The sequence below is a fragment of the Mycosarcoma maydis genome, chromosome 17 (assembly GCF_000328475.2).
Source record: "Mycosarcoma maydis chromosome 17, whole genome shotgun sequence".
NCBI lineage: Eukaryota > Fungi > Basidiomycota > Ustilaginomycetes > Ustilaginales > Mycosarcoma > Mycosarcoma maydis.
The window spans coordinates 453418-471919 of NC_026494.1; the positions used below are offsets into that span (position 1 = coordinate 453418).

General features: G+C 54.8%; 8 protein-coding genes and 1 non-coding gene across 9 annotated transcripts in view; 5 read left to right on the top strand and 4 right to left on the bottom strand.

Moving 5' to 3' along the window:
* Positions 1 to 855, top strand: part of UMAG_10850 (uncharacterized protein) — a gene marked incomplete at both ends in the record, with an annotated part of 1041 nt that extends 186 nt beyond the window's left edge. The window contains one exon of the mRNA XM_011393456.1: positions 1 to 855. Within this exon, the coding sequence (XP_011391758.1) occupies positions 1 to 855 (855 nt within the window).
* A 649-nt stretch (positions 856 to 1504) lies between these two features.
* On the top strand, positions 1505 to 2665 carry UMAG_10851 (uncharacterized protein; the record flags this gene model as incomplete). Its single annotated transcript, XM_011393457.1, has 1 exon — positions 1505 to 2665. One exon carries the CDS (start codon positions 1505 to 1507, stop codon positions 2663 to 2665), a length of 1161 nt encoding a protein of 386 aa, XP_011391759.1.
* A 199-nt stretch (positions 2666 to 2864) lies between these two features.
* Positions 2865 to 6604, bottom strand: UMAG_10852 (uncharacterized protein; the record flags this gene model as incomplete). Its single annotated transcript, XM_011393458.1, has 2 exons — positions 2865 to 5402; positions 5867 to 6604. 2 exons carry the CDS (start codon positions 6602 to 6604, stop codon positions 2865 to 2867), a joined length of 3276 nt encoding a protein of 1091 aa, XP_011391760.1.
* Positions 6605 to 7904: 1300 nt separating this feature from the next.
* On the top strand, positions 7905 to 8374 carry UMAG_10853 (uncharacterized protein; the record flags this gene model as incomplete). The annotated part of the gene is made up of 2 exons (XM_011393459.1): positions 7905 to 8072; positions 8234 to 8374. 2 exons carry the CDS (start codon positions 7905 to 7907, stop codon positions 8372 to 8374), a joined length of 309 nt encoding a protein of 102 aa, XP_011391761.1.
* Positions 8375 to 9334: 960 nt separating this feature from the next.
* On the bottom strand, positions 9335 to 10682 carry UMAG_04855 (60S ribosomal protein uL24; the record flags this gene model as incomplete). Its single annotated transcript, XM_011393400.1, has 2 exons — positions 9335 to 9610; positions 10569 to 10682. 2 exons carry the CDS (start codon positions 10680 to 10682, stop codon positions 9335 to 9337), a joined length of 390 nt encoding a protein of 129 aa, XP_011391702.1.
* A 728-nt stretch (positions 10683 to 11410) lies between these two features.
* On the bottom strand, positions 11411 to 12334 carry UMAG_04856 (uncharacterized protein; the record flags this gene model as incomplete). The annotated part of the gene is made up of 1 exon (XM_011393401.1): positions 11411 to 12334. One exon carries the CDS (start codon positions 12332 to 12334, stop codon positions 11411 to 11413), a length of 924 nt encoding a protein of 307 aa, XP_011391703.1.
* A 941-nt stretch (positions 12335 to 13275) lies between these two features.
* On the top strand, positions 13276 to 16125 carry UMAG_10854 (uncharacterized protein; the record flags this gene model as incomplete). Its single annotated transcript, XM_011393460.1, has 1 exon — positions 13276 to 16125. The coding sequence occupies one exon, from the start codon at positions 13276 to 13278 to the stop codon at positions 16123 to 16125; it is 2850 nt and encodes a 949-aa protein (XP_011391762.1).
* Positions 16126 to 16409: 284 nt separating this feature from the next.
* Positions 16410 to 16529, top strand: UMAG_16092. The gene is made up of 2 exons: positions 16410 to 16446; positions 16485 to 16529. It is a non-coding gene; the product is annotated as a tRNA-Ser (tRNA).
* Positions 16530 to 17076: 547 nt separating this feature from the next.
* Positions 17077 to 17664, bottom strand: UMAG_12283 (uncharacterized protein; the record flags this gene model as incomplete). Its single annotated transcript, XM_011393477.1, has 1 exon — positions 17077 to 17664. One exon carries the CDS (start codon positions 17662 to 17664, stop codon positions 17077 to 17079), a length of 588 nt encoding a protein of 195 aa, XP_011391779.1.
* Between the last annotated feature and the right edge of the window lie 838 nt (positions 17665 to 18502).

The window sequence follows — 18502 nt, forward strand, 5'->3', positions numbered from 1 at the left end:
CTCGACCCGTTTGGCAACTTTACCGGCGTCATCTCGCTTCCCTCGCCACACGGTTCGGTGCGCTCCACAAAGCTCGTCTCGATCGACGGGCAACATGTGCTCGCCACAGACGACGACGAGTCATGTCTGATGCGTAGGTTCAGCAGCTACGACGACTTGCCGACAAATCAGGCGGCGGTGCACGCCAGCTTTAGCAATGGCGTTGGCGGACGACGCAATCGGTCAGTAGATGCAAGGTTGTCGCATCGCAAGTCGGTTTCGTTTGAAAACACAGATAGCAGCGCTAAGGTGGCAGCCGAGCAGGTCGACCAGGCATTCAGTGGCACCGCACATCCACCGCTCGCTCCGATTGGAGAGAAAGCGTCGCCTGTCGTGATGCCAGCTGAGCAGAACCAAGCTCACCGGGCTCAAGAGCCGACCGACCTTACACTTGACGCTGAGCGCAAGGCTGTGGAGCTATTGGCTACCGCCGAGCGCACTTGCAAAGACAAGGCAGCAGTACGCGTGCTGGACACGCTCGCGCATGCTTCATCGAGTGCCAGCACTGCATGCACATCACCGCGCTACTCGGCGCAGCAACGAACGGTGTCGTCGTCCACGACAGCCACTTTGACCACGCAACCGATCGACTCGCACAAGCATGGCTCCCAACCAGCTGCGCCAACAGCGCCAAACATGCTCCAACGCACAGCCAGCCGTCTGCGCGCTACCGCAAGTGCTGACACTACATCAGAAGCTCGAGCTGCAACAACACATACCAACTCGAAACACAGCCACCACCACCAAAAGCGCGATTCGGTCCTGGGCAAATTCTTCAAGGGCGCAACATCCAGTCGTAAGCAAGGCAAGGTGTAAACTTGGTGCTTCACAAATCGGCCATGTGCGTCTAGTTGCTCTCACATTCCATCGCCCCGCGCGACGAATAGGGATTCACAGATGCAGAGATCGCGCGTTCGTGTCTGCAGGGAAGTGTGTCGGCTCGTGTCACTGAGCCGTGTTCAACATAAGCTCGACTCGGTACCTGTCCCGCGATTGTACACGGTGCGCGTGTTGCAGTCTTGAGTTGGCACGTAGACGGACTCGAGTGCACGTCGCACTTGTGCACGCTGAGCTGATGCGCAAAACGTCAAAGGTTCGCGTGTTGGTGGTTGTCGGGCGAAATTTACGATTTGTTTCGTATTTCACATTTCATGTTCAGGGTCGGTTGCGCTGCGAACAGAAAAGCTCGCGTCGAACGCATACGCACGGACCCAGAACAGAGCGAGTCACAGAGTTGGGTTACGCGATCCGAAGCGAGACGGGACGCGAAGCGGTGTGGGCGAATATCTACCACATGGAACGTGTACACGTCGATCGTCGAGCAACGGCCGGCACCGTGACGAGACGAACAAGTTGGAACGAGACGAGCCGAGGGTTCGGTGACGTTTTTGGTTGGTTGAGCGAGGTGTATTGGAAGCCGACTAGGACTTGGTGACGATACGAGCGAGTGATCGGATCGACTGGCATGGCGTCGATCGCAAGCTCGCTCTCGCTGCCCGTCACGACGTCGTTCGGTGGCGCACACACATTGTGGTGGCCTCCGTCGACGTCGGCACCACGAGTGGTGCTGCTGTTCATTCCGGGCAATCCAGGCGTCGCGTCGTACTACATGGACTTTCTGCACTCGATCTACACGTCGACGCGGCTCAATCAGCGCGGTATCGAGATCGTCGCGGTCTCTCACCGCGGCCATGCGCGGCTCGACGATCTCGCCACCAACACGGCGCAAGCTAAGAGTCACGCATCCATGCGCTACGGCTCGTTGTGCGATCAGGTACAACACAAATTAGCCGTACTAGACGCTATCCATGAGCAGTACAATGCCGAACAGCATAACACGGACGTCGTGATTGTGGGTCATAGCATTGGAGCGTGGATTGCAACTCAGGTGGTCAAGGCTAGACCGAAACACGTGCAGGCGCTGCATCTCTTGTTTCCCACACTGGCGTGGATAGGCAGTACGCCGAATGCGCGCAGGATATCGCTGCTGTGTCATGCGCTCACCATGCGGCTGTTGTGCGTTGCGCTGTTCCTGCTTTCGCTGTTGCCCGTGTGCGTGGTGGTGTGGATGGTGAGCTTGATCACGCGTCAACCGGTGCGTGCGGCGTTGGCGACAGCGCACTTGCTGACAACCCGCGGTGCGGTGCGGAATGCACTGCACATGGCAACCGACGAGTTTGCCACCGTGCAGCAGCTCGACGCTCCAACCATAGAGGCCATCGACACGTTCACCGAGCAGCCGCGCGCATACCTGCGCTCCTACTGGGCGCCCAGAGACACAGATGGCTGGGCACCCGAGTGGATCCGCACCCAAGTCGAGTCGGCTTTGCGCTTGCACCACGTACATCTCCCTCGCTCACTACAACTCGACACACCACATACACTCGTCCCACCTCGCAGCTTGAGCCTCCAACCCATCGCATCCCTTGCCATCCCCAACCCCAACCCCACCCCAGTGCCACAATCCACCCAATCCCAATCGCAAACCCATCCCCATCACCCACTTCCCAACAGATCCTCTACTCACTGCAAACTAGCCATCCCCCACGCCTTCTGTCTACACCACTCGCACCACTTGGCCAACATCGTCGCCTACTGGATCACCACAGATCACATCGACACCTAGCCTCGCTGTCCACTCACTCTCCCACACACACCTGTAACTCACAATCGTGAATGTCAAAACGAAACAATCGTCAATGCTTGCATGCGAAACCAACTAACCTCGAAAAACAAAAAAAGAGAAACTACGATCAGACCAAAGCACCAGTCACAAGTGTAAGCTCAACAAGCCAAGAAAAACATAGAAAAACAAGCCCAACACCCTAAGCCGGTGCTGGCCCACCCAGATCGGCTGGCGTGGGTACTACCGGTGTAGCGAAGCGATGCTGTGGTGTCAGCGCAGCGGAGTTGCGCGCGACCGCATTCGGTGGCGCCGCTGCGCTGGCAGCAGCAAAGCTCCACACCTTGATATCGCCGTCGTCCGAGCCAGAGACAATCTTATCGTCGCTCAGACTGACACACGTAACAGCTCCTTTGTGCCCTACTAGCGTGTTCTGGCAGTAGCCCGTATCGCGATCCCAGATCTTGATCGTTCGGTCGTGCGATGCGCTGGCGATGCGCAGCTTGTCCACATCCAGCGACCAGACACCTTCGACGTGACCAAATAGCGTCCGGATGCAGCGTCCCGTACGTACATCCCAAATCTTGAGTGTATTGTCCAGCGATCCAGAGATGAGCACCGGACGCGGTTTGGCGTGGTGTCGCTCGCTCGCTTTGTCTTTGCCACCTGCGGGCTGCGACTCATCGCCGGATCGGTTGCCGTTGGTCGAACGCGCGCCACGCATGGTAGGGTCCAGATCGCCCATTTCGGCATCTAGCGGCAGCGCGTCCACCAGCCCAGCCGCACACAGACGCTCCTGGACACGCAAAAGGTTCTTGTCGATCCGACGGCGTTGTCGCTGCTGAGACGTGGACCAAGCGGACGACGTTCCGCCACCTGACGCACTGCGTCGACCTCCGGCGCCATTGCTACCATTTGCAAAAAAGCTTCGCTCAGACACCTCGGCTGCGCTTGACAATGGGCGAGCACCACCGACCCTCGTCGTGGCATTATCACGACTGCTAGAAGCCGCACCAATGTCCGCAGCGCCTACAGTAAAAGCCAAGCCAGCCGCAACCGGTCGAAGCGAAGGCGAGAGGCTGGTATCACCAAGGAAGTACGACTCTTGATCCTCCACCGAGAGCATGTCCTGCTCGCCGTCCTCAGTAGCAACCGTCTCGTCGTCACCGCTTGCATTCGTCTGCGTTGAGCCGTGTCTTGTACCGTGGCGCTGATCAATCGACGATTCGCCATCAACGCCACCAGCAGCACCGCCGACCAGCTTTCGGACTGCCTCGTCATCCATCATGACCAGCTTGAGACTCTGCACTTGGCCGACGTGACCCTCAAAAGTGAGCAGACACTCGCGAAGGCCGAGGTCCCAAAGTCGGATCGAGCCGTCATCCGAAGCGGAGAAGAGGAAGGTACCCGCTGCAGTGGGGTCGTCTTCATTCATCGAGGTGGCGGAACGGGCTTCGCGCAGTGCCGCTCGCAGACGCTGCTGGCGCTTCTTAGCCGCCGGCCCCGTCCAGAGCGTCACGGCATTAACCCAGTCGCGGTGGCCTCGAAGCGTGTAGCATTCGCCCGTGCGAAAATTCCAGATCTTGATGTTGCTGTCAGCACTACCACTTGCCAGCGTGTCCTCGTTAAAGTGGAGGCAGACAATGCCTTCGGTGTGGCCCTCGAGCGTGCGCATCAGTGCGCCGGTTCTCCAGTTCCAGATCTTGAGAGTGCGGTCCATGGAGCCCGTGATGAGTTTGGCCTCGTCGAATTGCAGGCAGCGTACGCCTCTGGTGTGGCCTTCGAGCACACGTAGCATTTCGCCCGTTTCGAGGTTCCAAATACGTGCGGTTCGGTCGTAGCTGCCCGTGATGACGACGGGAAAGGCAGGATGAGCCAGATTCTCGTTGAATTGAAGACACATGATACCATCCGTATGACCGGCAAGCGTACGCGACGTGTAGCGGCCGCGACGCCAGTTTCGCTCGATGGCAAGTCGCTCGCAGTAGACCGACTTCCAAGGACGAGTCTTTGGTGCGGTGCCAGAGGACGAGCCCGGGCCCGAGGAGGCGGTGGCTTGGCCATGGATACCGCTTCGTTGCTTCTTGAGAGGCGGAGCGTCGCGATCACGCTGCTCAGGAATGGTGTCCAGATGCAGATCGCGGTGAGCCGAGACGGAAAGCGAGTGACTGCGGCCGTTGGAAGGCGTAGGACTCGAAGCACGCGAGCGAGACTGCTTTTCGAGCGCAGCGGCATTGGCAGCGGCAGTGATGGAGCGCTTGAGCGAGCCAGGCGTTGTGGAAGGGTTGCAGCCCGATCCGTCCGAGCTGAGATCGCGCGACTCGGGCGTGCCGAGCTGCACGGCAGGACCGGGCACCCGACGCCGACGTTCGCTGAGTAGCGGAAGACCCCAACCACATTTTTCGCACTTGCGTTCGATGTGCTGCTCACACATGTTGCGCCAAAGCAGGTCATCATCGGCAAGCTGCTTCCACGATCGGCTCACCTGTGCGGCTCGGCCGAGGCTCATGGCGTCGAGGTGGCCAAGCACTCTGAGCGACACCTCGCGTGGAAAGAGCGAGAAGGGATCGATGCGGATCGCCAGCGCCAGCTCGGAGGACAGAAGCGAGAGTTGGCTGAAGCAACACATGGTCAGAATGCCTTGAAGGATGAGCGCCCTTCGTGAGTGAGAGGACGATGAGAAGAGCGACCAAACCGTGTTGACCGCCGTCTGATCGGCGAGTGGCAGACTCTCGATGGACTGCCGACATGAAATCGCGCATAGAGTTGCCATAATGAAACCAGAGGAATTGTCAGCGTGATGCGTCTCGACGAGAGAAAGATAAAGGGGATCGAAGCCAAAGCACGCTACAAGAAGGCAACAAGATGAAGAATTGAATGTACCACATCACTTATAGCGCACGACCTATAAGGCAGATCGAGGCTTCAAACAGAGTGTTTCGTTATAGCATGATCAACGATCCACGATCGCCAGAGGGACAAGCCTTCTGACAAGCGTCTAGACAGCATCAAACGCCCGCGAAAGACAAATGGGCGATACGAAGCTGCCGGATCTGCATCGAGCTTGTGACTGCAAGTGGAGCACTTGTAGGAGGCAGACTATCAAAGTCACAGAGCGATGAAAGAAGGTACCAAAGACCGGGGAGGGAGGCGAAAGGGTAGATGAAACAAACGTCGAGGGGTAGCTGCGAGATGGGAACTTACCTTTTGCAGACGGGCAGTGGTGCCTTCGTCAGCCATGCGCTGATGTCGGACACAGAGCTTACGTGTTGCTGGAGGTACTAGAGGTGTAGCGCCGGTCGAGGCACAGTTGTTATCCGATGTGTCCATGGTGGCGTCCTTGTCGGCAACTTCAAGATCCTCGTCGGAACCGCGAAGACCACCTCGGTGCGCGCCAGACGGATTGAGAGATTCAGAGGCCAAGGCGGGTGACAGAGTCAAGGGACTAGGCGGACGGGTGCCGTTACGGCTCAAGGAACGTGCGTTGCGCTGAGCGAGCGAAATGATGGCGGGAGAGGCCCTCTCTCCGAATGGCACATCGTGGGGCGAGGCCAAGTCGACGGGACCGCAGCGACGGATGGAGGCGTCGTTGGCAGCATGGCTAAGGGGGGTGAGGTCAGCCGTGTTGGGCTGCCATGCTGTCGAGATGGCCGATGCGATGGGTGATGGAACGCCAGAAAGGGCGGCAGCGTCAGGAGCGGCGTTGGTACATCTTGTCGGATTGGCCACAATGGCCCATCCGTCACCTGAGGTGACGTTGGCAAGCGACGAGGCGGTGGGAGGCTGTGTGTAGGTTGGAGGTGGAGGTGCAGGAGACTGGGAACGATGGCGTTGGTGAAAAGAGGCGGTGGCCGTGTGAAGTGGACTGCTGGTTGTGCGCACTTGAAGCATAGGGTCGGATTGATGAACGGCGGGAGGAGTGTGGACGCTGAGTGTGGCCATGGCCGAGGTGTTGGGATGGTCTGAGTGAGCGCTACGACTCGAGACTATGCCGAAATGCAGACCGTCCTGCGAGCTTTGGAGTGGGAAATGTGTTGAGAGCGACTGTGACTCTAGGTCTTGGTCGTCGATGGGTGGGGTGGATGCTGGCGAGGATGGGGTTGACGAAACTGATGTGCGACGTGTATTGGCTGCACCCAAAGCTGACTGGTTTGACAGGTGAGCAGGGTGGATGGGTTCGTCGGGTTGATCCAACGTATGCCGGGACGAAGAAGCGAAGACAGAGTTGGAGTTGTCCAAGTGGTGATGTTGATGAGAGGAGTGTGATGAGGTTTGCAAGTGATGATGGTGGTGGTGGTCACCCAGGCGGCCTGAGGATACGGAGGTAGGAAGGATAGCACCGGAGAGATCTGACGATGCTGAGCTTGACATTCTCGAAAATTGCCAAGCTCTAGCGAAAGGCCAAGAGAGCCAAGCGGAGGCAGAGACTGGCGGGGGGGGGGGGGGGGGGGGCCAAAGCCAGATTGAAGGGTCTAGGCGGCCGTGCAGTGGAATGGAGGCTCAGCAGCTAGAGAGCAGACGCGAGTGCATTGCGAGGTTGTCGCACAGTGCGGAATGCTCGTCTCGAGCGTTGCGGGCGTTGATGCGGAAGAGTTGGAGCCGGTCAGAGGATGCAAGCTGTACCAGAATAGCACGCCGCTACGCTATGCTATGCAACCGTTCGTAAGCGTGGGATCGCTGGCTGTGCAGAGCGATTGACCGGCGGGAGACGGATACGGAAAGCAAAGCGAATCCAGGAGGAACCAGGAGGAGGGCGTGATCACGAAAGAAATCACAGATGGCGTTATCCGCGAAGGTGCAGGTGTTTGAGCCGAGAGTAAGATAAAGTCTAGGCTGGTGTGAAGCGGGATCGACAGATCAGCAAGTAAGCAGGTACCGATGTGATGGCGAACACAGAACAAGAGAGAGCGGAGCGGCGACGACGTTTGTGGCGGATACGTGATAGAATCGAACTTAGGCTTTCTTTGGCTTTGGCGTTGCTTCGTGGCGATAATTCAGAGTTGCGCCGAGGCGCGCTTGTTTTCTTGGCCGAACCAGCGTACGAGCCAACCGAGCCAACCGAGCCAACCAAGTCAACCAACTCAACTTGCCTACCGAACCGCTCCAGAAAAGGTATTTGTCGAAAATCCCGACTCACCAACCACACAACTCGTGACTGGCTGTGACTGTGACGGTGGCCGTGACTTGGGGTTAAGTTTATTTCTGCTTTCTTGCATTTCCGCGCTTGGATTCTGAAAGCGACATGTCAGCCTACTATGGTGCAAGCGTGCCTACGCCTGCCATCGAGCATCTTGAACAGAACAAGGGCACAAACGCGCACATTTCAACTCAGCTCAGCAAAGCCCAGCCCCGCTTGCCAGGTTGTGAGTGGGCGCTCTCTTCAGCACCTCGTCATGCGCAGCAGTCACGAGTAAGTCAAGCCAAGTTCGAGCCAACAACAAACCTCGACTCACTCTCAGTTGTGTGCTTTGCTTGGTTCCCTTTTTTCGTTTTCGTGTTCGTGAATCACGAAACGTAAATGGTTTTCTCTTTTTTTTTTGTTCTTCTTTTTTTTGGGTGTTTCTTTTTCAGATTTGGCTTCTGTTGTGCTTCTGTTGGACACGGGTGAAGGCGGATTATCTGTGTCTTTGCAAGAATCCGAGCGGATGGTGCCATCGCGCGTCTAGGCCACACTTTAAATCACATCACACCACAGAAACGAGAAGCAGCTGACACAAACGCATGCCGAAACACCACACCTCTCTCATCTTGTCCTCTCGTCCTTCCCCACGCTCTTCGTCTGCAGGGTTGGCCAACGTGGGTTCTTGACGCAACAAGGCATCGGCATGTGTCTCCTATAGAACAAGTGTCCCCTTTGCGCCATCCAAGCGCAAAAGACGACGGATGCGTCACTGTTCACATTTCACGCTTCACAGGTCGTGGCCAGCACGGAAAAAAAAAAGCTTCAACAAGTTCATCCGCCAATTCCCACAACAAGACAACGCATGAAAAGCAAAAATCACAGAAAAATCCATAGAATCAGATTGTATATCTGTAAAACCCCCACAGAAAAGGCGGCCCGTTTATCCATGATTCGTGATTCGTGATTCGTGATTCGTGATTGGATCTGTGCAGCCAAGTTGCTAAGCATTGACTCTTCACAGCAAGGAATAACACTCACGACTCGCTAGCCCATATCAATCGTGAATCACAGACACAAAAGGCATAGAATCACTGGTGTGTTTGATATTTTGGGTGGCTGGCTAGGGTTGTATATGAATCAAGAAACACATCTCCACCAACGGCGGGAAATGTTCTGGATGGGAGTAGAACAAGCGCAAGTAGGCAGTCGCAGCAGCCAGATTAGCAACTGCCTCCTTGCCACGCCTGGTTGCACGCCCGAGTCGGGTCTTTGTGGTCGAACACAAAACACCCGCCTTCCCTCGGCTTAAAGCGAGAAGAAAATGCTGCGATGATCGGGAAAAAAGTTGTACAAGGTGGATCGCCGAGGGAAGCATGTTTTGCATCGTTGCTGAGCGACAAGCGTAAAGCCAAGCAGAGCTCGACTCTACGTCTCCTTCAGCATCGATGGGTGGTGTAGGGAGGAAACAAGAATCACGAATGCCGCGACAAACGAAACAAGAACGGATAGACTGACAATCACCTCACAGGAAAACCAACGTGCCGAAGCGCTTAGTTGTCCTTGGTCTCAGCAGCCTCCTTCTTGGAACCAGACTTGCGGGCAATGATCTTCTTGCGGTCCTCGTCGAGCTTGAGGCTGGTGATCACAACGTTGGAAGGGTGGATGCCAAGCGGAACAGTGGCACCGTTGGTCTTCTCACGGTGGATGCGCTCAATGTTGATCACCCACTTCTTGCGGTAGACCTGGGTAACCTTGCCCTCAGCGCCCTTGGACGAGCCACGGACGATCAGAACCTCGTCATCCTTGCGGACCGGCAGCGATCGGATCTGTTGAGCCAGCAATTCAATTCGGATAAAGAGAAGGAGCAAGGTCAGCGATGGGTTTCAACCAAACTGACAACTTGATTTGGCAAGCAACCATCCACGTCGACTTGGAGTCAGCACGCATATAGGCCGAGCGTTGTTATCTTTGTAGAACGGGCTGATCGTTGTCGAGTTGTCGCGTATGCTGTCGTCCAGCAACAAGGCCCAATGTGCCGCGCCGATTTGCAATGCCACAAAATGCAACGTATAGAGTTCCAATGAATGTAGGCCTTCTTCTTTCCTCTACACTGTAGTCGTTGATTCCTAGGCCAGTCTGTCCCTGCCATTTGTGCCGCTTCGCATAACGATCGTCCACTCGAGAAAGCACGCGGCTGTAGGCGAGATGGTACATCCACGAGAACACGAGAGCACGCTAACTACCACAAGTTCTTCATCACTATTTCGGCGGCGAACCTTGTCAACTTCCTATGCCTATTCGATCCCGCTCCACAACTTTCATGACAAGCCACAGGTGATGTCCGATCAAACAAACAGCGCTGTGACAGCGGGATTTCTGACCGGTACGAAACCTCCTCGTACTTTGATCAAGAATTACCAAAGGCAGACAAGTCCATTTTATGCTGCTTCCACCAAGACCGAGTTGGAGTCACCCCTTGGCCTTCCTTCCATCTTGTGAGCACCATGACGCTGACAAGGCCATTCCCAGAAACGTATATGCATTGAGCCGGTGTGTGTCACGCCGCGTCGCTGTCTACTGCCAGAGAGTGCCTCTGCTACAGAATGATCCATGCTGACTGTGCGAGTGCTGTATGCTGGTATCGAAAGCTGTATGCTGGTATCAATGGTGAAAGCCTTGCTGAGCGAGGTCGAAGTGCAGCGCTCTACAATCGACTAGGATATACTCTGCTGCTGCTGGATGTTGTGTCGGATGATTGCTGCTTTCAAGTCACAGGATACTTACGCCATGCTCAGCGCGGAGCTCCTTGTTGAGCGAAGCCGACATGATCTTTCTTCGGATGTGCGCGGGGGCATCGAAGTGAGCCTTGCGCTGAACGCGACGCGACGAAGAGACCATCTTGACGAGTATGTGTGTTGTGAGGAGGACGGGGGACGTTGGTGGTGGGTGGTGTGGCGAGTGATGATGACCACCAAACTTGTCGATGCCCTCCAACAGGCCAACGCTCTAACGCTGCTGCACAGTAGCTGATTCCCACCGCTCACAACCCGCCTCTCTAATTCACCCTTCTCGTTCAGTCTCTAGCTCGTCAAGCCGAGCAGCTCAACACAACACCACAACGCTTCCTTGACTTCTTCTTGTCTTCCAGAATGTCACGCCTGCGGAGCCACTATTACTTGAAAACGCCTAAGATCGCTGCCTGTTCCCATACTTCTTTAACCGGAAATTGATTGGGGATCCAATTTCGTATTCAAACTACAACTCAATTCGTCAATACACATGCCCAACCAAGGGCACGTGACGTATCAGAAAACGCGGCCGAGCTAAAAGACCTAACAATTTGATTTCCAACTTCAAAATTTCATCACCGATCTGCGCCCAACCCAAAGATCCCCGATTGTGGTCTTGGCAACAAGCTCCTCTGCTCGTTTTTGGCCCATACTCGTGACTTGTGCATGACAGAAGATTTGGCCCGTACGGCGATGGAAGAGCACCACAAACATATGCAAACAGTAAAAGCGTTGTACAGGTTGCTGGTATCTGTCATCATGCTAACGAGATCCAAGGTGGATGACATGGACCAGATCAATTGGCAAAGCGATTGAGGTTCGTTTTGAACGCAATCTTTACACCGCCAGGCGATCAATAACAGCTCTCGCTCCACCTGGGGTAGCGTTACCGGAGGATGTCGTGGCTGCCGGTATTGAGCCGCTTCCTTTCGCACTACTCGCACTGCCCGCACCGTTGCGCTTTGCTGCTTTGTTGCCCTCTGTTTCGGCATCATCGTCGCTCCAGGTCTCCAACTCTTCCTCTTCGACTACGGGGTGGTAGCGGTACTCGGAGCGTCCTCCGCCACCGCCGCCGCTGGAGCGTGCACCTACCGGGTGAGCAGACGCCTTGGACAGCGGCAACGTGCGGTAGGTGCCGTGGCGAAGATGCAGAGCATACGAGTACAGAACCAACGCGAAATAGATCTTGACCAACCAACCCAGCGTCAGAACCGCCGCCGAAAAGTCCTTTTCCTCCTTCCAAATGCGTTCGGCGCTCATCTTGCGCTGTCCAGGCGTCAATTGATCGTGATGAAGTTTTTGCATCTCTTCCGGCGTCCTGTACTGTGCTTCGATGGTTTCAATGAGGTCCATGAGACCCGTCTGGTGCGAAGACTGCGTCGTGGTAGGTTGGCCATCGTGCGGGGTAAAGTAGAACCAGTTGAACGTGAAGAGAAGCGTCCAAAACGTCGAGATCATGTGATCAAGCGTGAAGAGATGTGCGTAGGTGAGCGCATGCTGCGCATCTTCATCCGAGATGCCCTTGAGTCCCCAGAGGAAGACCACGATGGTTGCGATCGAATAAAGGTACAGAGCCACCTGGGCGAAGGTGCCTCCCTGAAAGACGGCAAGGATGCCGTATATGCCGGCCGTTTTGTTGAAAAGAGCGAACAGCGTCAATATGGAGGCACCAATCTTGAGGTCCATAAACCCAAGGAACGAGGTGATGTTGCGGTGAAACGACGGCAAGTTCGGCAGCCGCAAGTATAGGCGTGATGACATGGTTGCGAGAGAGCGCGTGACGGATGAATCGCCGACGGAGATTCTTCGATGTGTTGCTCAGCTGTTCTGAATCTTGCGTTGCGCAATTGGAAGGATCGACGACTGTTATTGTCTAGCTTGGTGACGGGCGAGTAGACGATGCCGCCAAGAACGGAAGGAGAACAATGAAGCCGTAAGCGATATTTGCTATCGATAGAGCATGGCCTTGTGACTTGCAGATTCAGGACGATTTGCGGAAACCGTAAGACCGAGGCTCACTGGCTACCAGCAAGCAGGATAGAGGAAACTGCAAATGTCGAAAGTTGATCCGACCACGAAGAGGAGAGAGAGAGAGAGTCTAAGTGAGACAAGGCGCGTGCGTGTCTTTGAGATTTCGGGTAACGGAACCCTGAGTCGTGAGTGTCAGACTCGGACGTTGGGAAGGTGTGTTGCAGAACCAACGAGGCAGCACAGAAAAGAGCGACGAGCGTTGTTGTTGTATATCACTCACGACTCTCTGACTAACTCACTCTGAAAATTGAAACAACACGCCAAGTCAAACTTGAAAGCGCGACTCACGAGTGGAGGAGAATTCAAACATTCAAGTTAAGTCATGAGTTACGCACAGCACAGTCACAAGTGATAGTCACACAGAGCGAGCGTGGACCATGGACAGAACAACAACACATGATGCCAAAATGACAGCGACCTGCATCACCCACAGCGCACTCACGACTCTTCTTCTTGCACAGACACGACCATTCGCGATTCCGTTGAACCAGCTAAACTATCGACCCGCTTACGATCAGAGTCATGCAGCTATTGCTCATCCCAGAGGCGCTATGAGCCTCACCTCCTGCCTCGTCCCATTCGCCGTCTCGCTCGCATCAAGGATCGTGCGTGACCAAAACCAAAACACCTTCACTTTCGCTGGCTTGGTTGTCTAGTATACGATAGATATCATGTCCAAAGCCGTTTCGCAGCGGGCGTCTGCCAACTCGCTTCACAGCCGTCAGCAGCAGCACAAGAGGCACGTATCGCTTCGCAATCTACCAGACCAACCAGGCCCAGATGACCATATTCCACCGGCACTTGCCCTAGATGCACCGTCACCTGGCGATTCTGCTTTCTCCTTCAGCTCGACCGAACAGCATCTAGGCGTGGGGCCTTCCAGCAGCCACCATGCGTCTCACGCGTCACACAGGCATGCTTTTCCTGGAACAGCTCCAACCACTAGCCGCACTGGCAGTCACATTCGTCGTCCAACCGAAGCAGATGCACAAGAGATCGACCGTCTGCTCGAATCAGAAGGTGAAGATGGCGTCAACCTCATCAAGGTTGTCGAGCGGCAGGACGTATTCCACCTCATTCACGAAATTCGTTCAGACCTTCGCAAAACCATCGACACGCATCTCAGCTGGGAGGAGCTCACCTCGGTCGATCTTAACTTCTCGCTCGTACGCCCACTAGCTATCAAGTACAGCAACTTTCGGTCGATAGCCATCCTTTACTGTCTCATGCTGAATCGCATCTACTTTCAGCGTGAAGCGACGCGCGATCTTGCCTTTCAATCGGTCAACAACACCCGCTCAACGTTGTGCGAACTACTGGCCATGAAGCTGCTTCGCACCTTTTCCAATGACGGCCTTGAACTCGTCACTTCGCTCACAGCCAGTTTTCATCCGCTAGCCGGTACTACGTACAAAGAGCTGAAAGAGATGCAGCTTTCGTCGTCGTTTATTGACTTGGACGATATTACCAAGCACGGCCTTGCTGCCAAGCAGTACTCGAACACGCTCGAATTGGCGATCGCTTCGTCTGCCAAACGCTTCATCTCGACTCCGCTCTGTCAGCGCTGTATCGACGGTATCTGGCACGGAAAAGTCGTACTCTCACCCATGCAGGCTTCGCACGCGATTCTCAACGATAGCTACAAGAAGCGTCCGCTCAGCATCTACGATCCCACCAAGGCACCTCTGCTCAATCACTTGCGTCTCCGTGTGCCTTCGATTCGCAGCAAGCTCGAATTTACCACCTTTGTCGTCATCCTCATTCTCTACGTTGCTGCCCTGGCACAGAAGGGCAGCCCAACGTGGACCGTACAGGAGACACTCTTCTCGATCTGGCTGTTTGGCTTTGCCGTTGACGAACTGGCACAGCTGCAGGAGCGTGGCTTGTCGCACTACCTTGGTACGCTCTACAATCTTATCGATGCCATGTTCTGCATCATCGGATTCTTCTGGTTTGGCCTCCGAATTTCGGCTCTTCATCACGGTCTGCCGCAACGAAGCGATCTCAGCTTTGACTGCCTGGCGTTGGGAGCAGTGCTGCTCTGCCCTCGAGTGGCAAGCTCGTTGGTGCAGGACAATGTAGTGCTCCTCAGTCTCAAAGCCATGCTGTCCGATTTTGCTTTTTTCACTGTTCTCGCCATGATCTGCTTTTCCGGCTTTGCCTATGCTTTTTACTCACTAGCGTCGGAAGAGCGTTGGACCTTTAAAGCTGTTCTCTGGCTAATGCTCAAAGTATGGTTCGGAAGCTCCTATCTTGGATTCGACGAAGCACAAAGTTTCTCCCTGACTTTTGGTCCGCCACTCATGATCATCTACACCATCATGAGCAACACCTTGCTTCTGACCGTCCTCATCTCGTTGCTCAGTAACACGTTCCAGGTCGTAGCAATGAACGCCAACGAAGAAGCCATGTTTCAATTTGCTGTCAAGACCATGTCCGGCATTACTACGGATGCCATCTTTTCTTATCAGCCGCCGCTCAATCTGCTAGCGGTGGCGATCGTCATGCCGCTCAGCTTCCTTGTCTCGCCGCGATGGCTTCACAAGATCAACGTGTTTCTGATCAGGTCGACGAGCTTCCACGTGCTGTTGATCATCCACTTTGCCGAGTTGAACGTGTTTGGACATGGAATCAGCTTGACGGCGGAAAAGGGGAGGGGTCTGTTGGGCAAGCTGGGTATCTGGGGTTCGGGATTGGATGGGGCTAGTGCGGATGTCATTGAGGCCGCGTTTGATTATACGCCGCTGGAGGATAAGGACGACTGGCAGGCAGAGAGTGCTTCGGGTGACGAGGCGGACGCTGAGCTCGAGGAGGACGCAGAGCACGAGCATGTGGACAGCAAGACAAAGCGAGCAAGAGGTGGGCAGGAGGAGGGTAGCTGGCAGGAGGCGGCTGCCAAGCATCTCGAGCACGACTTGACGCACGGGTCTCCACCCTTGCGATCCTCCGCGACCGCTTCTAAAGAGCCACCGCCGCCGCATCAGCCGACTTTGGAGGACACGCGATCAACGCAAGATGCACTGCCTCGCACTCATACCCAATCCTCGATCGCCAATAGTGTCAGCTCGCGGCGTGCGCGCGAAGCACCGGTCAATCGATCGGTTCACCTCTTACGACACGCACCCGAGCCCGAACCCGAACCTCGTGGACTCGGCTCGCTCAGCTCGCCTCTGGCGAAACTGTTCGGTGCTATCGACCCAAGCAACTATGAACGCGATATTCCACGACGTTCCGCCTCGAGACGTCGAGTTGAAGACGCGCGTTCACGAGAATCCAGTCCAACGCGTCGCCCCACCAGGATGCTGAAACGCTCCGAGTCCACCACCACCGCTGGAGCGTCCGGACTCGCTGCTATCGGCGAACGCAATACATCCGCTGATAACGCCGAGATGGCTTTCAGTAGCAAGGACAGTGTCGAGGATGAGCTCCGTGATGTGGCGAGGAGGGTGCAGGACATGGAGGCCAGAGCCAAGAGGATCGAAGATCTGCTCCTGCAGCTGCTGGAAAAGCAAACGAAGTGACATTCGTGATTCGTGATTCGTGATTTCCTGTTTGGTTTCCTTTACGCTAAACTTTAGATCTCAACTTTAGATTCAACTTTAGATGCTTGTAGATGTGATGTTTATCTCTACACCCTACACATATGACTGCAACACATATCACACACCATGCCGACGAGATGCACCTTTTATCACAAGTTCTGAGGTGTCACAGATCAAGCGAGATGGGTTATAAAGCATCGTGAACAACTTGAAGTGTTTAGTAGTGTATATATGTGATATAGACGACCTTGTATCATATCGAAGGCGCTTTGGCGGAGTGGTTATCGCGTGGCACTAGAACTCATTTAAGCTCTAGAGTATCCTCTACTCAACAATATATGCCATTCCCTCTGGGAGCATAGGTTCAAATCCTGTAGGCGTCGTTTTTTTGCAAATCTATCAAAGCTTTTTAAGAGGCTGCAATCAGGCTCATTTGCTTTGCCATGCTTGTCATCAGATCGAGTCGAGAGTAACTTAATGCGGAACGAAGTGCGGATTCGGAATAGTTATCGCTCGTCGAATCTGTGAATTTCGAGCATGGTCGAAAATCTTTTGAGATGAGGGTTGGACCCTCGTCAGACACACAGTCGTTGTGGCTGCATCAACATCACAACACCCCACAATCTTGTCCTGCTCATGGGACCACCTCGATGACTATCCATTCTCTTTGCAATGAGAAGGCAAACACTTACAGATAAACATGGCATCTGGCACCGGGGGGGGGGGGGGGGGCGCTTTGGTGTGTTGGTTGCTGTTGGGACATGTAGACTAAATCACGAATGGCAGAGGAAGGGTATACTGGGGCTGCTACTGGTACATAGAGGCTGAACGACGGGAGAGGGGTTGGGAGGAAAGGATTCAAGAAGATGGGGTAACAGAAGCTGATTCGCACTTTGGCGCTTGCTGCTACTGCTACTGCTACTGCTACTGCTACTGATGCACATACTCGTTCTGAGCATGCGAAGGCGCGCCGGCCGAATTGAGAGCGTCGAGCTGAGCGAGATGATCGGCCAAATCGTCCAATGGCGTCCTCTCGTGCTGCAGCTGGCGTTGTTCGCTCTGCTGTTGATTGGTCTCTGCTTTCGAATCCAGCACACGACTCGCTGCGGGTTCGGGTCTGCTGCTGGTTGTTGGCAGCAGCACAGCACCATGCCATCCAGGCGCAACCTTCCTCAGGATATCTCTCTGCCTATCCTGCTTTTCTCTCTCCCTGTTCTCCAGATACTGCTTGTGCTTGGCAAGCAGCTGATCGACCGTGGCTGAACTCGGTGTATTTGCATCCAAGACGTACGATTCGAGGCTGAACGGGTAGACAAAGTAGGCCGAAATGTCGGCGGGTAGAGGATGCAGGTCCGGTGGAAGCTTGACTGGCTTGGGCAAGGAAAGGGAGGGAGACTTGATGAGCGGCACGCGCGAGGCGAGCGCGTAGAGCTGGTTCTTCGAGGTCAATGTGGTGGCAGTGGCAGGAGAAGATGCCGACACGGATGGCTGGATGTTGGCTGAAGAGGATGTCGACATTGTGAATTCGAGTGGTGTGAGCCGATGCTGCGTTTGAATGGACGCGATTCGCCGTTGATCAGAGGTGAATGCGCTGGCTTGGCTTTGGCTCAGTGCCTGCTAGACGCAAAGAGCAAGACGTCGAACAGAGATGAAAGTAGAACCAAGCCAATCGTGAATGTAAGCGACGATATCAAATCGCAAGACAGCTTGAAATGCTGGGCACGGACCCTTACCAACTGAGCTGTACCTGCTAAGTCACGAGTGGACGTGCGAATCGTTGCGTGTTCACAGTCACGAGTCACACTCACGACTGAGTCACGAGTGTGAGTCGTGAGTTGCCGTTTGATGATTCACAACAGTCACAGAGTGAGTCGTGAGTGACAATCGTGAATCGTGAATTCACATTTGTGATTGTGATTCGTGATTCGTAATTGTGAGACTCACAACCGTGACTTGTGACTGTCCGAGCCGCCACGAGGCGGGCCAACTGAGAGATTCCCAATCACGAATCTCGAATCGTGAAATTCAAGCGCGGCGATTTGAAGAGCGCGTGATCCAGCGACCAAACATCCCGAAGCTTCTCTCGTGTCTTAACGCTCCACGTTCAGTCACGAGTCTCACAGTCTTGGGGAAAACAGCGGCAATCACGAATCACGAATCACAAAACGTGATTTGACGGCTCTCTCAACTTGACGTCTTCCAGCACATTCAAGCGTCTCATCTTCTTGCACCACCACAGCTCGCATCACGATCGCTCCATCTCACTCGTCCACTTGGCATGCTTCGTTAGCATCCTTTTCGCCATTTTTAGCTCTATCGATCTTCGCCACCCACGAGAGCAGGAACGACTGCGGCG